The sequence below is a fragment of the Melanerpes formicivorus genome, unplaced genomic scaffold, assembly GCF_026170545.1.
Source record: "Melanerpes formicivorus ecotype bairdi unplaced genomic scaffold, bMelFor1.0.p_v2 SCAF_5, whole genome shotgun sequence".
NCBI lineage: Eukaryota > Metazoa > Chordata > Aves > Piciformes > Picidae > Melanerpes > Melanerpes formicivorus.
Genome location: NW_027142357.1, coordinates 16,348,957 through 16,370,093, shown reverse-complemented (window position 1 = coordinate 16,370,093; position 21,137 = coordinate 16,348,957). Strand labels below are relative to the sequence as shown.

Here is a 21,137-nt window from a genome sequence, read left to right as displayed (position 1 = left end):
AGGGCACAGATGATAACTTGATGCCACTTGAATTGCCATAAATCAAACTGGCATACTGTTGATGTGGATCTGTCCACTGCTGTTTAACCTGGTTATCCTCCAGAGGCTTTCTGTTATATTGAATGCTTTCTGGTGACATTGAATGCTTTCTACAATTCGCTGTGACTGGATAGTCCACCACTGTCATTAAAGTGAAGTTACCGATAATCTGGTTTGGCATAGATTCATTATCTCCTTTATATTTTGATATTACGCATTAATGCCCCTATCATCATGAGTAAAAAGTTGAAAGTGTGCCAATTAGCATTTATAAATCATTGAAACATGGGATTGTTTAATTAAACATAAGCAGTTTTTAAAATTAATGTTCTAACTAATAAATCACTCAGGAGAAAAGGAAAATCATCACTTAAACCAAAATCATTCTATAATAGTTCCACTTAATCTTGTAAGATTCAATTAAAGGAAAGTGAGATGATTGAAAGGACAAAGGTACTGTGGAGAAAAATGACACTCAGTCATAACTGGACTTCTCATAATAACCACCTTCTGGTTCCTCCTTGAGATGACCAGAACTCAGGGCATAGCTACTCCTGTTGAGAAAATGGAATAGCCCACGAGAACTACACCTAGAAAGAGATATGATACAAGGGTAAAACACCCCCTCTTCCTTTTTTTTTTTTTTTTTTTTCTAATGAGGAATCCCCTCATCATAGTACAGCCAAACATTCAGTGTCAGTTCCCAAGATTGCAGAAAGATCATCTCCCAATCTAGTTCAGTTGCTTACCCACAGAAAATTGCACGGAACTTTCCACATTTTTTGTAAAGCACAGAACAACAGCAGCTAACATATGAAATTTCAACCTGCATACCTGTGTTTCTTTTCTCCTTACTTGCCATCTCATTTTCCCAGCCCCAATATGGACAGATCCTTATGTCTCTGTCTCAGGAGTCAGCAAGAACTCTGGACGTTCCTTTTGCCGCCTCATTCTAAGTACAGAAAGTGCATAGGTAGAAACTATAGCATGGAGTGTTCTAATAATGTCCTGGCAGATGTATAGTACTCCTTATACTCAAATAACTCTAATTTGGGAAGAAGAGAGGAAATGTAATATTATGTGTATGCTACCTTCTGCTTGCTTGAAGTGATATTCCATTGAAAATACCTGATCTTGGTTAAGGAGTCCTACCTGGATCTGCTGGCTATCAACAGAGGTGCAAAAGTGCAAAGCATGGATGCGACCTTCTGTGCAGAGTGCTACTGCTTCATACATAACTCACTCACCTTTGACTGTCTCCAACACTGCTTATACAGAGAAAGAGGGGAGGGAGAGTAAGAAAATGGGCTGCTTTGCTACCTGCAGTGACCAAGGTTTTCCACACACTGCAGCAATGAGAATTCTTGCAAAACCACTAATATTACATATCAACATTTAGACAACAATAATGGTAGTTTAATGGAGTCCTTTAAGAATATTAAATTATTTCATCACTGAGAAAGAAAAATGTGACACGTTAGCCTGAGTTTTCCTTTGGTATTGAACACTGAAGACTATTCCAGAGCAAAATACCTGCATTGCCTTTCTTTTCCGTTATCTTTAAAATGGTGACAGAGTCTTCGCAGAGGTTCTTGGAGCTGCCACTGAAACCTTATACTAATTCATTTAATCTCAAACAGCTAGAACCTGAGTCTCATTATATGTTATTTAAAAAGTCTACTGCCCTGACCCCTGCACAATTACAGTAATGCAAACACCTGCTGTACACTTCTTCAATTGGCAGACACAGAAAAATCTCACCATAGATTCATAGATTACCAGGCTGGGAGTGACCTCAAGGACCACCTAGTGCAACCTTCCAGAGTAAGAATATAGTTTAAATGAGATGGCCCAGCACCCTGTCAAGCTGGGCCTTGAAACTGTCTCATGTAGGGGAATCCACCACCTCCCTTGGGAGTTTATTCCAATGTTTAATAGATCAAATGCTGAACAAAACTTTTCTGGTATCCAGCCCGTATCTGCCCAGCAGCAATCTATACCCTTTGCTCCTTGTCTTTACCATTTGACTCTTTATTAAAAGGATAGATTCATAGATTAATAGGATAGATTCATAGAATATATGACCATATATAACCACATATGTAATTTATTTATATCACCTATGGCATAGTTGAGAAATGTATATTAGGGCTCCTCTGTTATTTATTAGAAGCAGAATGTTTTGTGAAATGGTCAGTGGTGACTTAAACTATTATAATATTCAAACAATATAGATTTCTCATTGTATAGTACTATGGCTAGTCTGTCCTTAGGAGGGAAAATTTTAAGAATATGATGACATAGTCCCTCTGTAAATAATTTCAAAATACCATAAAACATTAATAATATTTTTCTATGACATTTAAATATTGAGAAAATAGGGAAAATGCAAGAATAAAATGTTAATCAAGTACAAATCTAACAATTTAATGGCACAAAATCAGAATGTAAATGATATCATGACTGACCAATAAACTCCTACGATGGAAGCTCAGGAGATAATGCAAGAGGTGACTGACCAGAGTTGTTGCGAAGAAAACTGACAGTCTCAACACAAAGGTAAAGTGGAGTGGCCTTTGATTAAGATAAGCACTTATGTCAGTTGAGTGGAACCACTGACTGTATTACAGTTGAGGGGATCAACCAGTGGCATTGATGTTTTTCCTTGCATTTTTCAGAAGAGTGTGACTGTCTCCCAGAGTTAGCCAAGCCAGTATGGAGGGCATAAAAAGATGGCTCAGCCAATACAGAGTATGAAAAATATACAACAAGCAAAATATTTTTGAAAAGAACAAAGGACTTGAGCTGGCTTCAACCTGTGAATGCCTTACTGGTGACTGGGGACATGCAGTGTCATGACATTGAGCATATTCTAAAGGCTGGTAATGGGACTCACATCGGCATTGTGGCTGAGCTGTGATTTGCAGTTGCTCTATCATGCTAAGTGTAATCTGCATTGTTGTATGTTTTCAACATATTTTGCATCACTGCTAAACCAGAATCCCATGTAACATCAACTATCTTCAGATAGGTGAATTTGATTTTAATCATTGCATCCTTCACGATGGAATATCTAAAAGAACCTGGTGAGAGATTATTTGACTCTGACATTAATATGCTACAGAAACCAGTCAAAATATTCACCAAACTCCCCATTTATCTGGGTATTTATCTATGCTGGAAAACTAACACAATCACTAGAGAAGATGAATATACAGTGGACAGATGTTTCACATAAAATGACAACTAGAAATGCCTTAAAATATCAGATACCTTTGAAAAGAACACTTAACCAATATCCTTGTTCTTTGTATTGTAGTGCTCTACTAAAAAATGGTGATATTTTAAATCAGAAATCCAGATTAATTTCATGGTTTCCTGACTTGAGGGACTATGAATTACTTACAAGGGGATCCATGAAAGGTTCATGAGACTGAAAAAAAATGCAAAATTACTTCAGCTTCAGAATGCAAGATCTAAAGACTTGGAAACATATACATTCTATGAATTTCCAGTGACAACAGCATTGTGACAATATAATTTCCTGTGACAATATCTCACGACACCACCAGGAACTGATGACTACATTTGCTCACAAAGTGTACAGTTTTCAAAATAATTTGAAAGTCTGTTCAGAACAGAATTCTGCAGTGGCTGGGCAGGTGTTCAATCAATGGCATGAGCAGTAGCCTCTACTTGTCACATGCCCTTGACAGCAGGAAAAGGTACAGCTTGTAGTAAAGGAGGGTATGGAGAAAAATCCTTTCTGTTCCACATCATTTACAAAGATCTTTATATAGCAGTTTAAGATTTTTCAGGGACAGATGTTTAGTTTCAGCAGGGAATCCTGTACTTCTACAGCAAAGCTTTCTGGGGCAATCAGGAACAACAGAGATGAGTGTCAAAAAACATACAATGGCTCAGATGTAAATTTGGCATCCCTGTAGGAGAGTATTGGCTCATCACAGCCTCTGAAGATGCCTTAAAAATAATTTACTGATTCTTACCATGTGATTAATCATTTGATGCAGTTGTGTCTCCTGTTATACTTCCCCTTTTTCCATGACTTCTTGTAAGTCCATGGTTTAAGTACCACCCACCATCTCCTAAATGATGTGAGAACTAAGCAATGTTTTTGTATGATCTTGGGTTTTTAGATCAGAGCTGTACCGATACAAATTATTTCCACAAAATAATTAAATCTGTCTCTTATTTCTATTTCATTATTTACCTGAACTTTTTGAATATTGCCATCTCTAGTTAAGGAACATCCCTATATTGGTGGAATTCATATTATTAAATCTTTTTTTACCATGTTCAAGACAAAAGATAGCTGCCAAATCATATTGCTTTTGGCAATACACTAGCATACAAATTCAACTCCTTTTTAGAAATGTTGCAGTTTGAAGTGTTAAAATACGGGGCATTCTGTAGAAAATTCCCTGCCTTAGAAAATTAATGAGATTAGTTTTTTTCTAAAATAATAAATATTTGTTCTCATAGGAAAGATGGAATGTAAAGACTGACAAGCCAACAGAGCATACTGCCTGCCTGCTGAGTTGTATGTGACTCCTTTAACAGCATTTTTGTTGATCAGCCATCTAAATACCCCCAAGGACAGCTACACCACAACAGACTTCTGCATAGTTTGAAAGATAAAAGATGCAGCTTTTCCTACTGTGTTCCTCATCCAGGAGATGGGAAATATTTCTAAGGCACTTAAATGTCAAGCTGGGCTTTAATACAAAATATAGATGTCAAAAGACAGAAGTGTCAGTTATCAGACAACTTCAAATCCTGTGAAAATAATTTTAGTGTAAATATTTTGATTTAGGACCCTAAATTAACCATCTGTTATTTCTGATGGAAAAAAACTGTCAACAATAAAAGCATGGAGTGCTGGAATGCAGAACTCTAGAATAAGTGGGAGTTCTCCATAAAAAGCATTTTTTTCTAAATATGCCAAATCATATATTCATGTCTAAGCTCAATGTTGCTGCTCAGGCAATGCCATACTTCTGGTGCAACATTACAAGCCTCATTGTCATAAAAACATTAATGAGTTTAACATTTTAATTAGAAGTGAGGTAAAGGAGTGCCATTATATGCCTTGATTATTATTATTACCCTAATACCTCAAAGCTTATTCTAACATTCAGAAAGTCAGAAGACCAAACTTTCTAATTAAGAGAATGACACATGCCTACTAGAGTTAGCAAATTCCCTCTAGTTAAGGTTAACTGTAAAATTCACATTACATTTAGTACACAAGATACGGTTTACAAAATAATAACCATATAAGATGGCTAAACTAAAGGAAGTGCATTTTAGCAGCAAAAGAATAATAATAATAGAATGCCAGCTTGGAAACAACTTCAAGGATCGTCTGGTCCAACATTTCTAGCTAATAGTTGAAATGAGATGGCCCAACATCCTGTCATGCTGAATCTTAAAACTTTCCGGTGTAGGGGAATCCACTACTCCCCTTGGGAGATTATTCCAATGTTTAATTGTTCTCATGGTGAAAAGATTTCTTCTGAAGAAACTGTTAGAAGATAAAATATTATATAGTTTCATTTTGAAAGTTTCCCTCATTTTCTATTCTGCTGTTTAATTATAAATATGCATCTGAAAATGAGTTTAAAGTCATTCTTCCAAGTCAACTAAAAGTCATGGTATTTTTTATATATATAAAAAAAGTCTAAGAACCTACTAGATACCAAATTGCTACTATCAAGAAGATTATACTTGTTTATGCTAACCAGTTTTTATTTGATGCTTGTACATATAACACCTTGGTTCAATATTTTATGTTCCTGTCGGTGTTTGATCAGGAGATACCAGACACTGTTGCTGTTTCACCCTGGACAGCTTCATTAGATTAACTGGTGCTCTGTGATGAAGCATTACCATTCAGTGGGTCAGTATTCTGTGTTTCTTGCTGGGCATCGGTGAGATCTTTCTGGTTCGGATCAGAGTTAGTGCATTTTTCTGAGGTGGATTCATCACTCAGAGTAGTGTCAGAAGAGACTACTTGTAGGACGATGGATCTGGGAGGACAGGTTGTACCATCGCTTCCCTGACTACTCTCATTTTGTATCCTTGTTGTCTCTTCCTTTAACTGTGCATCTGTGGAATTTCTGCTTTGGTCTTTTTCCTGTTCATCAACATTTTTCCCAGGTTCTTCTACAAAGAGGGAACAAAATACGTGAATTAGATAAGAAGGATATGCCACAAATGCTTGATTTCAGACTAGAGACAGAGCTGCTCATGGGAACATTATGAACACCGACTTTCTGCATGAGAACAGGTGCATTAGTGTGTTTAATATGTGTTAGATTCTTCTCCCGATTATGCTATTGCAACTGAAACACAATTTGATCTCTATTCTGTTCTCTTTTTTTGGCCATAGTACAAAGCAAGTAGCAGCATCAGACACACTATAAGCTGAATGATGGGAGCAGGAGGACCCCATGCTGCAAGTACATCCCCCAGCAGTAGTGTTTACCACCACAGGACAAGGAGGAGCAGAGCTCATCAGTTCTGCAACAGAGAAAGGGCATGGATGAGAGCATCCCTGGCTGGGGATGGGGAAAGCATCGGAACTGAAGGGAAACCTTGAAGGAAGATGGCCTATCAGCCTGGAAAAGTCAAAAATGTCAGCTAATAAAGATCTTCTGCTGAAACAATTTATAGAATGTTACACACATGCAATCCAGTACAGCTGCCATTATGGCTAGTAGCACGTACAAAATGGGAAGAAAGAAATAAAGGAAAAATTGTGCTTTAGGGGATAGAAATTACAGGAGAAAATAATGTTTGCAAAAGGCTCTATTCCTTGGTCTATTGCAGAGACTGGAGAACAATACAAATTGAATGGCCCAGAGTAAAAAGAGAACAGTGCAGCACAGAGGTGGTATCAGGAGAAACTAGAAGATGAAAACAGAGAATGGAAAATTTTTGATGGAGGTTGAACAGGTTGATAAAAAGTAACTGTCCCGTCTTCATGGGAGGCCTATTTCACTTGCTGTCAGAACCTCTGTTTTGTAAATTCTGCTTTTAGAATCTGTATACTACTATAGAAGACACAAAAGACTACCAATTAAAAAAACTAAAAAAGAAAGGATTGCAGTGAACAACACTTGCACAAAATAGCTGTATGATATTTCTAACTTGGTTGTGCACACTGTATTAAGGAAAGAAACCAAGCATTGAGATACTGAATTCAACTGGCAGCTCCCAGAAACCCTGTTTGCAAGTGCCTAGTGCCAATCCAGATCAAAAGTGATTGCATATAGCAAAGGATAGCCCATTTCTACCACAGTCAGAATTTGGTGCCTGCCACCTCACTTCTCCAAATCCAAAGAATGTTATTCCTGCACTATAGTTTGGTTTGTAAAGTGGAACAGAAAGGAATACCTCCAAACCCAAACTGGCATGGGGAAGCATGGGATAGCTAAATATTTTCCTTCTCTTTCTCAGTTCTTATACTTTCCAACATATTTTTGAAAAATGAAGAACTTTTAAATTTGAGCAATTTCTAAATTGTTACAACAGGTTTTCAATGATCTTTAGAGATCTTCCTGTTGTGGACTCCAAATCTGACACTTGGGCAGGTACTCTGTTTCTACTGCTTCAATGCAGCTTTTACAAAGAAGTGGTTGAGCTGGAGACATTAAAAACATGTATGTGCAAACTGAAGCAAATCTGATATTCAATCTAGATATGTTAATTGAAGCAACTGTCAATCATGGTATCATCTACCTACCTTAGGCCTTAGGCTGTTGTCCCAAGAAACTGATTTACATGCCATATGTAGAATAAACCTTTATTTAGAATAAACCAAACCAGGTTGGAAGAGACCTTCAAGATTATCGCGTCCAACCCATCAACCAATCCAACCCACCCAAACAGCTAACCCATGGCACCAAGTACCCCATCAAGTTTCCATATGGCAGACCTATAAGTAATTTTCCTTAACTTCATAAAAAAAGCCAAGGAAATTCCAAGATAAAATATTTCAGATGCTGTTCCGATGGATCACCAAGTTGAAGAAAGCAAAAGCCAACTATAATTGCACATAAAACTCAGTTCACAATATCAAAGGTGCATTTTTAACCTGAAAGCTAATAAGAACAGCCAGCATTTTTCTCACAGAATAGTGTTTTGGGAAAATTTTAACCAAAATTCAGATTCCTCTTAGTGTACCTAAGTGGCTGACCACTTTATTCTCGTGTTACAAGTCTCAGAATATTCATATAGGCAAACCTCAAAATTATTGTTTTGAATTTCTAAACTTAAATTGTTTTCCTTCACTCCCTACCAAAATTAAAAAGGCAAATTATGATTAACATGCTAATGGTGTGCTCTTAAATTCTGTGACACAATCATGTGGAATTTTAAAATCTCTGGAGTTAAAACTGTTGCTAAATATTAGTGTTGTTTTTTTTTGCTGATAATCATATCTGTGATTACCCTATCCTGGTGATAAAATTTCAAAGACATTCTCACTTAAATAAGCTTGAAAGAAAAGTAACCTGTCACAGAATCACAGGATCACACCTCTTCTTCCTCACCTATCCCTTCTGAAAAGTTGGTAGCCATCAATTGTGGCACTCCAGTTGTGGGAGTCATCCCACCAGGTTTCCATGATGGCTGCTGTATCAGTTTCTCTTTATCACAGTGGCATCCAGCTCCTCCTGTTTATTGCCCACACTGTGTGCATTGGTGTATAAATATTTCAGGGAGGGAGTTGAGTACATAGTTTTCAACCTTGAGGGGGGAAGTGGAGAGGGGGAGAGGGGGAAGGGTAGACCTGTTTATCTAAGATGCCAACACACTGCTCTATGAGTGTTGGGCTAGTACACCCAGAGTTCTTGATGGCAAGGCCAGCTACATCCCCATCCCGCTTTAAAAGTAGTTTAAAGCTGTGAAAATTTAGGCTGGGTACCTCCTGTTACTGCCACATAAGTTACCTAGCAGGAGGGTAGGGGGGAAGAAAAAGCCCTGGGGGAGTCTTGGGTATACCCTCATGTGGGGAAAAGGAAAGTGTTGGGAGGCTTTGGGTGTGCTATGAGGGACTCTGTATGCTTTGGGACTCTTGTCACTATGCCTTGTAGTTTCTATAAAACACTAATTGCTTCTCCATTTAAACTTTCCATCACTTCACAATCCATTTGTGTGAGTGTCATTCTTCAGCCCCTCTCAAGGGCAAGCGAAGATCTGCCTGGCCTCAAACCAAGACAAAAGCTTTAACTAGTCCATGTAGGCAGGGTTTGCTCATAGCAGCTAGAAGGAGTAACTGGTAGTTGTTTCCGAGACTGAGAAGCCTCAAGTACAAAATCCTTTACGATGACATCACAGTGTTCATGTTCTGACTTGCTTTGCTCCACTCAGCTTCAATCCCTATGAAATCCACTGCCACAAAGAGGAAAAGTAATGGATTCTGATGGTACTACTGGAATATGCTATATACGCTAGAAAAAAAAAAAATTAGATTTATGATTTCCATAGCACCTAATAATTGTACTCTATATAATACAGGATCTTTATATTGTATATCATAACTGGCATTTTCTGTACTTTCTGCTGTTCTTCCACCCTTATGAAACAGAAATATTTAGCAGTCTTCAAAAGAGGCTGAGACTGGAACAGTGACCAAATAACTAAAATACAAGCAAGGCACTGCTAAATTAATATCACTAATGTAAGAGAAGCAGAGCTGGCATGGCATTTCATGCTCAGTGCTGGGTATTAAGGACTGTAGTAAATACCATGGCAGAGCCTCTGCCTGCACCCAGCCACTAACTGCCAGGGACCTCTGAGAGCAGCAGGTAAGGCTGCTGCCCCTCACACTGTACCAGACTTCTGGGAAGAGCAAGTTCTTCCTCTACTGTGGGCATACTTTGCCATGGCCAACCAGAGGTAAAAAAGTAATGTCTTAAAATAACAATATCACTTGGCTTTTGCAATATTAATGATGCTTACTAAGAGTTCGTCAGGGAGGTATGTTTTCTTTAACTTCCCAATCTTCACACCCAGGAATACATTGCAGTAACTCATAGAATTATTTAGACACTGATTCTTTCCACTTTCAATTCATCATGTATATTTCATCACACATATATATATATATATAACTATATATATATATATATAATATATATATATATAGAACATATATATATATATATATATATAACACTATATAAAAACACTACAAACCACATAACCTAGTGGTACCTGATGTCACAGCAGTACATTGTATAGAAAGTTTACCTATTAGCAATCAAAAGTTTTTACTAAAAGATTTGGTTAAAAATAATTTGTGAGTTCAAGGTCTCATAGTTAGGGCTACCTCCACCTTTTACTTCTCTTTTGATATTTAGCTGTAAGCATGGGGGCTTGAATGCTGGACTTTTGGGATAGGAGGAAGAACACACTGCTTCAAGCCTACCAGAGGGAAAAGGTGTTTTAAGTCATGTAGTTTGTCATATGCCAGCTCACTGGTGTATACTCTGAGGTAATATATAATAGGTCCCATTGTTAGCTGCCCTTATAATTTCTTAGTCTTTGATTTACCAGATAATGCAAACACAAAACATTTCTTGCTTCTTGCTCAACCCATTCATTGTGCTTCCTCAGACCCTGGTGAAAAATCCTCCTTTTCCCACTGTTCTTAACACTTTTCCGCTTATGACCTAAACATCTTAGCCCTGCAATAAAAATTAGTCTCACTGGTCCTAGATGGAAATTCTTTAGCACTCTGAATTTATTTTTCTCCAACAGATTAAAACGGTCCATTAGGGCAGATTTCACGTGCCAAGTTGTCAGTTGGTTTCTGTGATTGTCGCACACATCCTCCCACCACTCACCCTTCCTAGTGGCTGCTAAATCACATTAGCATGCTATCAGATCATCACTCTCAGATTTTTGCATTTCAGCAGCTGTTACTCGCTTCTTATTAGCGAGTCTGCAGAGAAAATCTTTCAGACAAAATGGAACTGAACCCTGTGGTTATTGTGACTGGAAGTACACAGGACTGAAAGTGCCCGAGGGGGGCCTGCAGGTACCATACAGAAGTCTTTCAGAAGAGACATTTGTTATTCAAAGTTGCTGCCCACAGGAGGAAAAAAAAAGAAAGAAAGAAAAAAAAAGGCTGATCTCTACTGCAAAGATGGAATAGCTGTAATTTTTCATACTTTTACTACTTAAATTAGGCACAGGACAGTGTAAGAGCTTTGTTCAGCTTCACATATTTTTCAGCTTGTCCCAATGCAGTCAGTCATCCCAGACATATGCCTTTGAGCCGTGCAGTGCACTGCCAAAAGGTGCTGAAGACACGGTTGGACACTGATCGTTTTCCATACAAACAATGCAACCTTTGGTCAGCTTCTGTAACAGTTAATTATTCAGAAGAGTTACGTAAACATAAAATGGGAACAACAAGTAACACTACTGTTGCATTACCCTGCAGATGAACAATGGGCCAAATCAACTGGCAGCTGGGCCTTTCGTCTGTATGCTGCATTCCTTCATGCTGTTATATGACCTGAGATGTCATAAGCTCTCTGTGCTCTTTTTGCTCAACTATAAGGGGAAGATAATGATGTTTGTTTATCACTGTAACTTTATTTACAGTGATGTTTGCAGAATAGATGATGAACATAATTACTAGTCCATGACCTTTTACTCTGTAAGAGTGCCTGAGCTTCGCAACCACTGACCAACTTGATTAGTAAATCTTTGGAACACTTTTGCAGAACAAAGTATGAATGGGTAAACATTGTCAGCATAAGGACTAAACATTGTGTTTTAAAAATATCAAATCATTGTGTTACAATTTCTCTATGTTCTAAGAGCTGGATTTTACATGATATTTAAATCTTTCCCCAGAAGTTGTGTTTCATACAGCTTTCTCAGTAGATCAGTAACTTCCTGACCTTAAAACCCATTTAGCAAATGTTTTCTCTAATGAAGGAACCTCTCAGATTCATCTGAGCATCTTTACTGTCTATTTGCTACAACTACCGCAACTGCAAATAGCAACCCTCGTGCTATGGTGAAAAACGCACAGGACGGAATCGCCTGTTAATCACTGTGTTGAGCTGAACAAAGACAGATTATGCGGTGATTAGGGGCTTGGAATATTAATTAAACATCAAGGCTTTCAAATTAGAATCCCAGATGTTTGATCATTATGGTAATTCCCGGTTAACAGCACTCCCTGAAAGGCCTGAGAAACATTCCTCTAATTCTCCAGTGGTGAAAGGTTGAGGACCCTTAGGCTATAGAGCACTGAGCTCCTCTGCATCAATTATACAAGACGTGGCCTTTTTAGCAAAATGGAGTCATCTTATTTAGTGTGCCTTCTGTTAAGGAAGCTCTCAAGCAGCTGCCTAAGTAGAAAAACGCTTTCTTTACTAACACAGGCCTTTCCAAAACAAAGCACACTGTTCCATAAGCATAAGCTACTTGCTCTAAATCAACTCTCAACAGCAACTGTCTTTACAGAGAGGGGTAGCACCAGCAGGTCCAGAAAAGCTGCCCTGTCACTGGCACTGCCGGTGCGTCTCAGTCTTCTGCTCTGGGCTACCTGAGCAGAGGAATCGGCCCTTGCTGAGACAGCTGAATTATCTCCAAACCCATGCTACCTGAGTAGCCTTATCCTGAAAAGGTGAGAAGCTGGAATGGAAATTCTTTATCCTATTTCCTTAGAAAGTTATGTGAATTTCTGCTAGTTTCCTTTCTATATTACTTATCTGTACTACTACATTTTCTAGAAACATCTTCTGAGCCTGGGAACTAAACTCAAAACAATGTCTAGTGCTCGTGGAGCTCACTGACATGAATGCAGATGGTTCTTTTAACTGCACTAGTACTGTCTGTCACAGTCAGCTCAGGAAGTGTGTTTGGAGATCTACACTAACAGTCAGCCTGCTTACTCTGGCACATTCTCCTCATACGCATGACCTCCTCAGTGCACTCAGCTCTTTGCAGCTTGTCATAAATTACCTAGCTATGAACAATGATAGCAATAACACTCCTTTCACCTGGCAGTGATCCCCTAACATTTCTTCCCTCAGTACATGCTCCTCCTAATATAGGAATAAAACACAAGTTCATACATATACCCAGAGGAACCTAAAGACTTTTCATCAAGCAATAGAGTCAGAGAAGGTAACATGAGATCCAGACAGGATGGAACAAATTATCTGAGGTTCTCAGGTTATTCACTTGCAAGATTAATCAAAACTGAGTGCAATCTGAAAGGAATTGAATTCAAGTGGAAAGAAGGGGATGTATTTCAATATTTTTTACTCATTACTAGATTCCAATTTTGCACAGCCTGGTCAAGGATTTTCAGGCTTTGCAGGGTGCAGCTTCATTGCAGATACACTGTTCATCTGGACCAGCTGCAGAAGATTCCTGCTCCCATTATGTGACAAAGAATTTACTTGCTACCTCAGACAGTGCTCTCCAGAGGGCTACATTCACTTAGTGAAAATATCTTTTCTAGCAGCCCTTAGTGCTCACATATTCCATTTCAAATAAATGGAAAATATCTTACTGTCACAAAACATATATAACCTTCCCATGGGTTTTATTTAAAACCTTACTATTTGCATACTATGCAAAATATGAATCTGTAGTCAAAAGTATTTGCATTATTTATAAGGTTTCTCTAGATTCTAATAAGGCACCATGAAGGCCTCCATGCCATGCTCCAGTCATCTGAAGAGGCTGATGTGAGTAGCCTCCTTATGGGTGGAGTTCTATAAAACTTTTCCTTGCTCTCAAGGAGATTTTGCAAAACAGATTCAACCACAGTCACACAGAGCTGATGCTGTTCATCAAGCTCTGACCTCAACACCAGCTATTTACACTTACCCATCAGTTTTCCTAATGTACCTTCTACTGTAATTCCATAAATCTGTTCAGGAAATACTTAGAAATACTTCATTAGTCAAGTTGATAGAAGAAAAGAAGGGCATCCTAGAATATAAACAACCACAATCTTAACAAAGTCCGCAGAGACTTGAACATTAACATCTCTGTTTTTCACAGTAGAAAGCATGCCAAGATTTTCCTGGATCTTGATGGGCCTCATGCTTATATTGACTGCATAGAGAAACAATCATTTACCCAGAAGAATTCTGAAATCTGTTGCTGCGAGAAGCGTTGCATTTTTAATGGCTGTCAATAGCCCAGTAAAAACTGGGCTTAAAAACTGGACTAAATGTATCAATAACTTACAAAGCACTACAAATGAAGGGGAAATTATGTCTTTGATAGCACTGTACACCTCCCAAACCAATATATCAAAATGCTGATGTACCAAAATCAAACTATTTAGTTACACTCAACTGGAACTGGCAAACTTCTGGCTAGTAAGTTCTCCATTCTTCCATATTGAAAGATCTTGCATGTAGACAGCCCAGGGCTGCCTGATTTCTGCAGGCTTTAGTTAGGTGGTCTTGGGCACCCAGATGGTCTCCTATTACTACTGATCGTCACAAATTTGCAGCTTTGTCCTTTTGATCAGTCAGTATTAGTTGTACAATATCAAAAGAGATGACTGATCATAAGAAGCTGCACATGAAGAAGACATTATTAGTTAAATCTCCTCCTTAGCTGCCACTTCTACCCAACTCTGAAGTAATTGTCACAGTAGATACATGGAAGCTTATTCTTTATATTCTCCTAATGAGAATATTAATTTGCAATTTAGCACTAAATTAGAATTTAGCACCAATCAACAGTGTTTTTCTGGCTTGTCTCACATGCCTTTAAGAAAAAAATCCTGCTGCTTCGGGTGATGGGAAGAAAGACAAGGCTAGCACTGGGTTCCAAGATACCATTGCCTAGAGTCAGTACAATGAGATCAGTTCCAGCAGTGCAACATCGTACTGAAATATTCCAGGTGCTTACTCAGAAACATCACAGACAGTGGACAAAATATTCCCAAATGGGTCAAGGTTACAACTTGTGTTCAACAATTAACGCAAAGCATTTCACTCAGATAATTCTATCTCCAGAGAATTGTCAGGTGTGGCTTAAGAGCTAAGAGTTTTGATGCCGGTTTGGCTCTATTAATTATCAATCAATAAAAAGTCACTTTTTTGCCTCGTTTGTGTCTAGTATATGCTGTGATTATCAGATCTTTAGGTCCACTTGACGATTTAAATAATTTCCTATGGCATAGTGTCAAGAAGCCCCTGATACTGAATTTTGTCCCATACGGTGAGGAACAAATAGCTTTTTTATTAGCAAAATATCACTTTCCCGTTTCTTAAGAAATGCAGCCGCACATACTACTTCAACTTGTTGATTTGGACATTTAAAGCAGATGTCACTATCAGTTATGATTAAACGTGCAAGAATGAACATTTCTAAACCAGAAGTCTACAGATAAACTGAGCAGAACAGAGCCTTATTGTACAGACTACAAGTTTTCCTCTTATCACCTGACCACCTACATCTCTATACCTCCAGGGAGAGCAAAGCAGGACCATGTAAACAAACATTAAGACATAAAATACATGAATACAAGACAACTATGTATTCTTGTAGGTTGAAGGAAATAAAAAAAAAGTGAATTAAAAAAGAAATTTAAAAGTAGGTGTGACCTTAGGGAGTAAGCTATAAAAAAAATCCACCTTAGTATATCATACCTTCTACTGCTAATTCTTTCCATTTTTCTTTGTTTGCTTGAATAATCTTCATCAAGTTGTCCTTAAAGCTCCTTAGGTCTACAGTTGCTAGAGAAATTTCTGTGTGAGTCCCTCCATCACATGGACTTTTAAAACTGGTTCGTTTTTGTGCTTCAGCATTGCTTACTGCTCCCAAACTACATTGGCTGCAGAAGGAAAAAAATTCCTAAACTATGAACATAGCCTGGCAGTTTCAGTAAGACACAAACAGCAAATGATTCCTCAGTACCTACAAGTAATCATTAACTTAAAACAATAGTTTTCACCGTTTAGAAAAATCAAGACATAAATGTGTATGACAGGTAAGTTTAGCTTGCACTAAAAACTTGTTTCAAGGTACATACCTTTCAAGTGTAGTCAAAGAAGGATTTAGTACAGTGGATTTAAAATCCAATTAAAAACTACTGCAGCTGCCTTACAGATAAGATAAGGTAGAAGTAAAATTGATTATTCATATGTGAATATGCAGATGCATGTAAAGGAGCAGAAAAAAGAACAACATTTTTTTTTTTCTTGGTATTAAAAAATCAGACCTGTTTCTGGCCTTGTATAGGTAATCATGTCATACCAAATTTTGCTTACTCAATTATGCTGTAGAGTTTATATCATTGGTACCAAAGACATGATAATATGCATACAAATGGTTTTACATTAATCAGAAAAGATAGTTGTAATGAGAACTGCACAAGACAAGTTAACTGCTCTGGAGATTTGGAATGGGACAGTATGGAAATAATAGGCTATGAATTTAATGTTTTCCAGGCACCACAGTGAATTCCACACGATATACTCATGGCACCCATTCACTACTGTTTGTGCAGCTCTGCTGACTCAGACATTTCTATATCATATAGGCTCTCTACTCTCTTTACAGGTGTAGCTCTTGATTCCACACTAAGAAAAAAAAATATCTCTCATTCTCCACATCACATGAGGAATCTTTGCCAGATTATAAGCCTTCATTCATCTAGCACTCAGTCATGAATATCAAGTGAAAATGAAGGCTGGACCTTCTAATCATTTGTGGCTGATGCTCAATCATTGATGAGGAAGTGAGCAGGTAAACAAATTTGTTATCAATAATGTCCTCATTTAGCACTATACTCCCTACAACACTAAGAAGAACAATGTTATAAATACCTACTTCTAGTAACTTTTGCTTACTTCTAGTAAACAAAATACATGTAAACTCATGATCAGAGAGTTTGGTTCATCATTTTGCTATCAAAATCTAACTAAGACACAGCAAACGAAAAATTGCCCTGCAGAGTTACCACATTAGAAGCTTCAGTGAAAGCTCAAATTAGTTTTAAAATGGGGAAAAAATGTGGTAACAGAGCTACTATTTGTAAAAGCAGCATCTGATTATTGAATGATACTTTCAGTGTGGAAAACAGATAACATTATCTGCCATAGCACATTTGTTTCATAGACAACTTCTATTATGATTCAAAAATCAAGAGCTTGATGGTCAAACCCCCTCTTGCATCGTGCTCAAATGGAATATAAATGGAATCAATTTTGTCTCAAGTGTATATATGAAATAATGTCAACATGAAAAGGTGAAGAAGGAAAGTGACCTACAACATCATTAACAAACAAACAAACAAAAAACCATAAAGCCTTTATCACCTCCTCTTCTAACTGTTCCTCATAAAGATGTCTTTTTGTACTGTCCATTAAATGATTCAAGAGAAGAGAAATAAGAACTTCTATAATATATTGCTAAGATTTTAGCCAAAGGGGGAAAATTTGCTGTTAGATATGGTATATTGTGCTCGTTATTGTGTTTTTTAAAATGCACGATCCTGCCCAGTCACTGGAGTAACAGCATATTGCAAATACAACACAACACCACACGGTGGCGATACTGGACAGCTAGTGACGTTACATTGCCAACTGCAAAGTATTTGAGATCGTTCTGAAAATGACATCGTTATGTTTATGCTAATTCAATAACTAAACAGTGTATTCATACCTGGGTGTCCCAAATGCAGGACTTTGAGATTTTGATGCTTCCTCTATAAGAGGCATAACAATTTTCTCCATTGAGTCAGTAAGAAGAGAAAACGTTGGTTCTACTATGAAGTCAATGAAGCCTGAAGTAGAAAAAGAGAGAAAATCATATTTTTAAATTCCACAGATCTTAAATATAAAAATAAATACTTGATATCAGGCTGATTTTCTTACTGTAATTCTGATTCAATATACTAGATTTCACTGGCATAATCTTGAAGAAAAAAGCACAACTAAAACAAAATCTCCCTGAAGTTGTATAGATATAACTAGATATTAATAATTATAGTTTTTCAATTCTATTCCTGTAAATCTGTAGAAAACACCTAAAATTTAAAATTCATATTAATTATTGAATAGAAGGGAAGCTATCGCTGAGGCAAAAAGCTAGAAGTCATACTCTCTCTTTTACCATTGAGAGCTTTTTGCCAAGGAGTTAATATTTCAAACTGCTGTTTATTATTCTGTGGAGGTAAAGTGTTACTTCACAGTGTGTAGGAGTGTTCTGTCAAATCAGTGAAGAGAACAAGTAATATCCTCAGGAGACAGCATTCAACCCACAGTTCTGAGATGTCAGCTCTGAACAATGTCTTTTACATTTTAAAGTGCTCATCAAGATACAGAATGACACAGTGAGAGAATGAAGCATTATTCTCGGCTGAGCACTTAAGAGAGAAGAAAAAAAAAGGAAAAAGAAAAAAGCTAAAACATGAGCTAGCAATGGATTTCCAGATGTCTTCATACTCTAACCATGCAACATAGCACAAAGGTGAGCAACAGTGCTTCACCCTAGGGCCCAGCTTCCCTTCTGCTGTAGGTACAATGCTTAAGCCTTTAAAGTTCCACTGAAACTGAATAAAGGGCATTTTGAGAGACAAGATCAGAGAGGATGGCATGCTTCAGTTCAAGGGTAAGACATAGTCTGCAGAATCTTTCCCTGTGTTCACTCACATAAAAGGTAATGCTGTTGGCAGGACATAGTGCTTTATTCAGTATCTTTCTAGCCCCAGTGATCTTTATCGATTCTTATTTCCTTATTGATGGAAACAGGGATGGAGCTGGGAAGGTGAAGTCTGGCCACTGTTGACCAAAACACAGGATAGACAGAAACAGAATGCAGTAGTCCTTGTCAATCCAAGGAAGTTTGACTGTAGTCTGACTTTGTCACACTGACAGTCTTAACTGCAGTCCAGAGATCCAATGTATGAATTAGATTTAAGTTGAGATGCATCTACAAAATGGTACCAGGCTTTCAAACTGTGGTAGAGACAGACCTGCAGGTTCTTGAGTAGGAGTCAGTCTGAGGACATGATCAAATTCTACAGTAAAAGTTGGGCTCATGTCCAGTACTTTGGTTGATGCTTCTCCTACCCCTTTTTGTCATCACATATGCTGAAATTACTCCATGTTCTTTTGAGACCAGCACATTTTGCTGTAAGAGTATGAGTTTGCTGAAAAGATAGGTGCAAAGAAATACCTTCTACATGGTGTCATTTGGAACATTTAAAATTGGTATAAGAAATGTTCACATGATTTTAAATGCTCCTACACATATAAGAAAAAGAGAAATGCAACTTGTCATTACCTATTTGGGACTGAGCTACCAAAGTAGACTTGCGGTCACAGAGTGGGGAAAATTGAAGACCTAAAGCAGCCTCCTTGTCTCCCTGAAATCAACAATGTTTAATATTTATTATAAGCACATATTTGAGAGAGGGACAGAAAGGAATCTGAACACTCTTAGTATTTATTCAACAGATCACTAATTCACTGACATTCCTAAATAAAAACAAGCCACAGGAAAAAAACAAAACACAACCAAACCACAAATAAACATACAAAATCAACCAACTAACCAAAAAAATACACCAAACCACACCCAAACCACTCATTACTTAAGTTTTTAGGAAAGTAAAAGTGTTAATTCTAACTTACATTTGACTTTTTTTATAAAAAGGAACTTATTGAAAGCAAGTAAATTCTCCTCAAGAGCAAGTCATCTGCCAATAAGATTAAGCAATCTTAAAGGTCTTTTCCAACCAAAACAATCCTATGATTCTATGACTCTACATTTTGCAATTAGTGCAATACATAATTAATACTTAAGTGTCATATAAGTCTACGTCTATTATAATTTGTAATAATGGCACAGCAGTGCTATTTAAATTGATCATAAGAATGTCATGAGATTTAAAAATCAACATAAAGATCAAAACAGTAAAGAGAATTCTTTGCTCAGGTGCTGAACTCAGTAGATAAATTCAGTTTTTCTGGTTTTGAATGTATTCAGACTGAAAGCAAAATGATACAGGAGCTGTGATATGTCTTTGAGTGACTTGAACTATGTACTTCTTTAATGTTAAGGTTTTGAGATGAGTGGGTGTATTTCTGTTTTAAACAAATAGCTCAGATTTTTCTTGGCATTAAAACACACTTTATTTAGTTTTTGCTGCTTTTAAACTCAAAGCATTGTTTGGCTTTTCCCCCTGAAGTTAGCACTGGCATATATTTTAACTGCAAGCTGCAGTTAACAAAGTTTTTGTCTAGGTGATGGGGTTTTGTTGGTTGTTTTGTTGTTTGTTTGTTGTTTTTCCTGCTGCTTACTACTGCCTGTTAAAAAGCTGACTACTAAAGCATTTGTTTTACATCACCAGTTTCAGATTATGTTGCCTTTTTTACTGTAAGGCAGTGGAAGTATTTGAATTATTATCTTTAAAAAAGAAGAGGAGGAATTAGCAGGCTTCTTACACATTTGGACTACTTCATCTTGGCTGGCATCTTAACGGACCAGAGGATGCACAACCAAGCCAGTGCACCTTGGAAATAGGACACCTACTGTGCCTGCACTGCTAAGTGCATTTATAAATGTACAGCTACTTCATCACACTTTAAATGTGTTGGAACTACTCCAGAGGCTGGTTTTAGGAGTACATATAAAGAGGGATTCAATTATATACACGGTGATTTGATTCTGTTGTTAAATATCTTCATAAGTCTTTAAAGAGCTTATTTGGGATCCAGATAGTTCTTCTAACAGAAAGTATAAAGGAATAACTAAAACATTAGCTGATCTTAATCACCCAATGACCGGTGTGGTACTGTTTATTGTTAATGCTACATCCACTTGACTGGACACATTCCCTCACTGCCCCATGGGCTTTGTCTCGTCTGTCTCTCCGTGACAAAATTGGTAATTTCTGACCTTTTCAAGTAATATATATCTGGGGTAATCTGTTCCTCTTTCTTCCTCTCTAGTTCAAAATCCTCATCATTTTCATTTACACAAGCAAACACAAACTCATGACTTTTCTCAGTATTTCTACAAAACTCAGTCCATTCATTATTTAAATTACGGCACCAGCTTTCCAA

General features: G+C 37.4%; 2 protein-coding genes across 6 annotated transcripts in view; one reads left to right on the top strand and one right to left on the bottom strand.

The window, feature by feature from the left end:
- The window catches only part of PDE1A (phosphodiesterase 1A), a 219,209-nt gene that overhangs the window by 2,040 nt on the left and 196,032 nt on the right, over positions 1-21,137 (bottom strand). For all 4 annotated transcript variants that reach the window (XM_068138424.1, XM_068138423.1, XM_068138425.1 and 1 more), the window contains 4 exons: positions 19,354-19,435; positions 17,731-17,851; positions 15,714-15,898; positions 5,950-6,225 (listed from right to left, as the gene is read on the bottom strand). In XM_068138424.1, the coding sequence (XP_067994525.1) occupies positions 5,950-6,225; positions 15,714-15,898; positions 17,731-17,851; positions 19,354-19,435 (664 nt within the window). The remainder of the gene's footprint in view (positions 1-5,949; positions 6,226-15,713; positions 15,899-17,730; positions 17,852-19,353; positions 19,436-21,137) is intronic.
- The window catches only part of PPP1R1C (protein phosphatase 1 regulatory inhibitor subunit 1C), an 87,288-nt gene that overhangs the window by 64,378 nt on the left and 1,773 nt on the right, over positions 1-21,137 (top strand). The gene's annotated exons all lie outside the window — the stretch shown is intronic.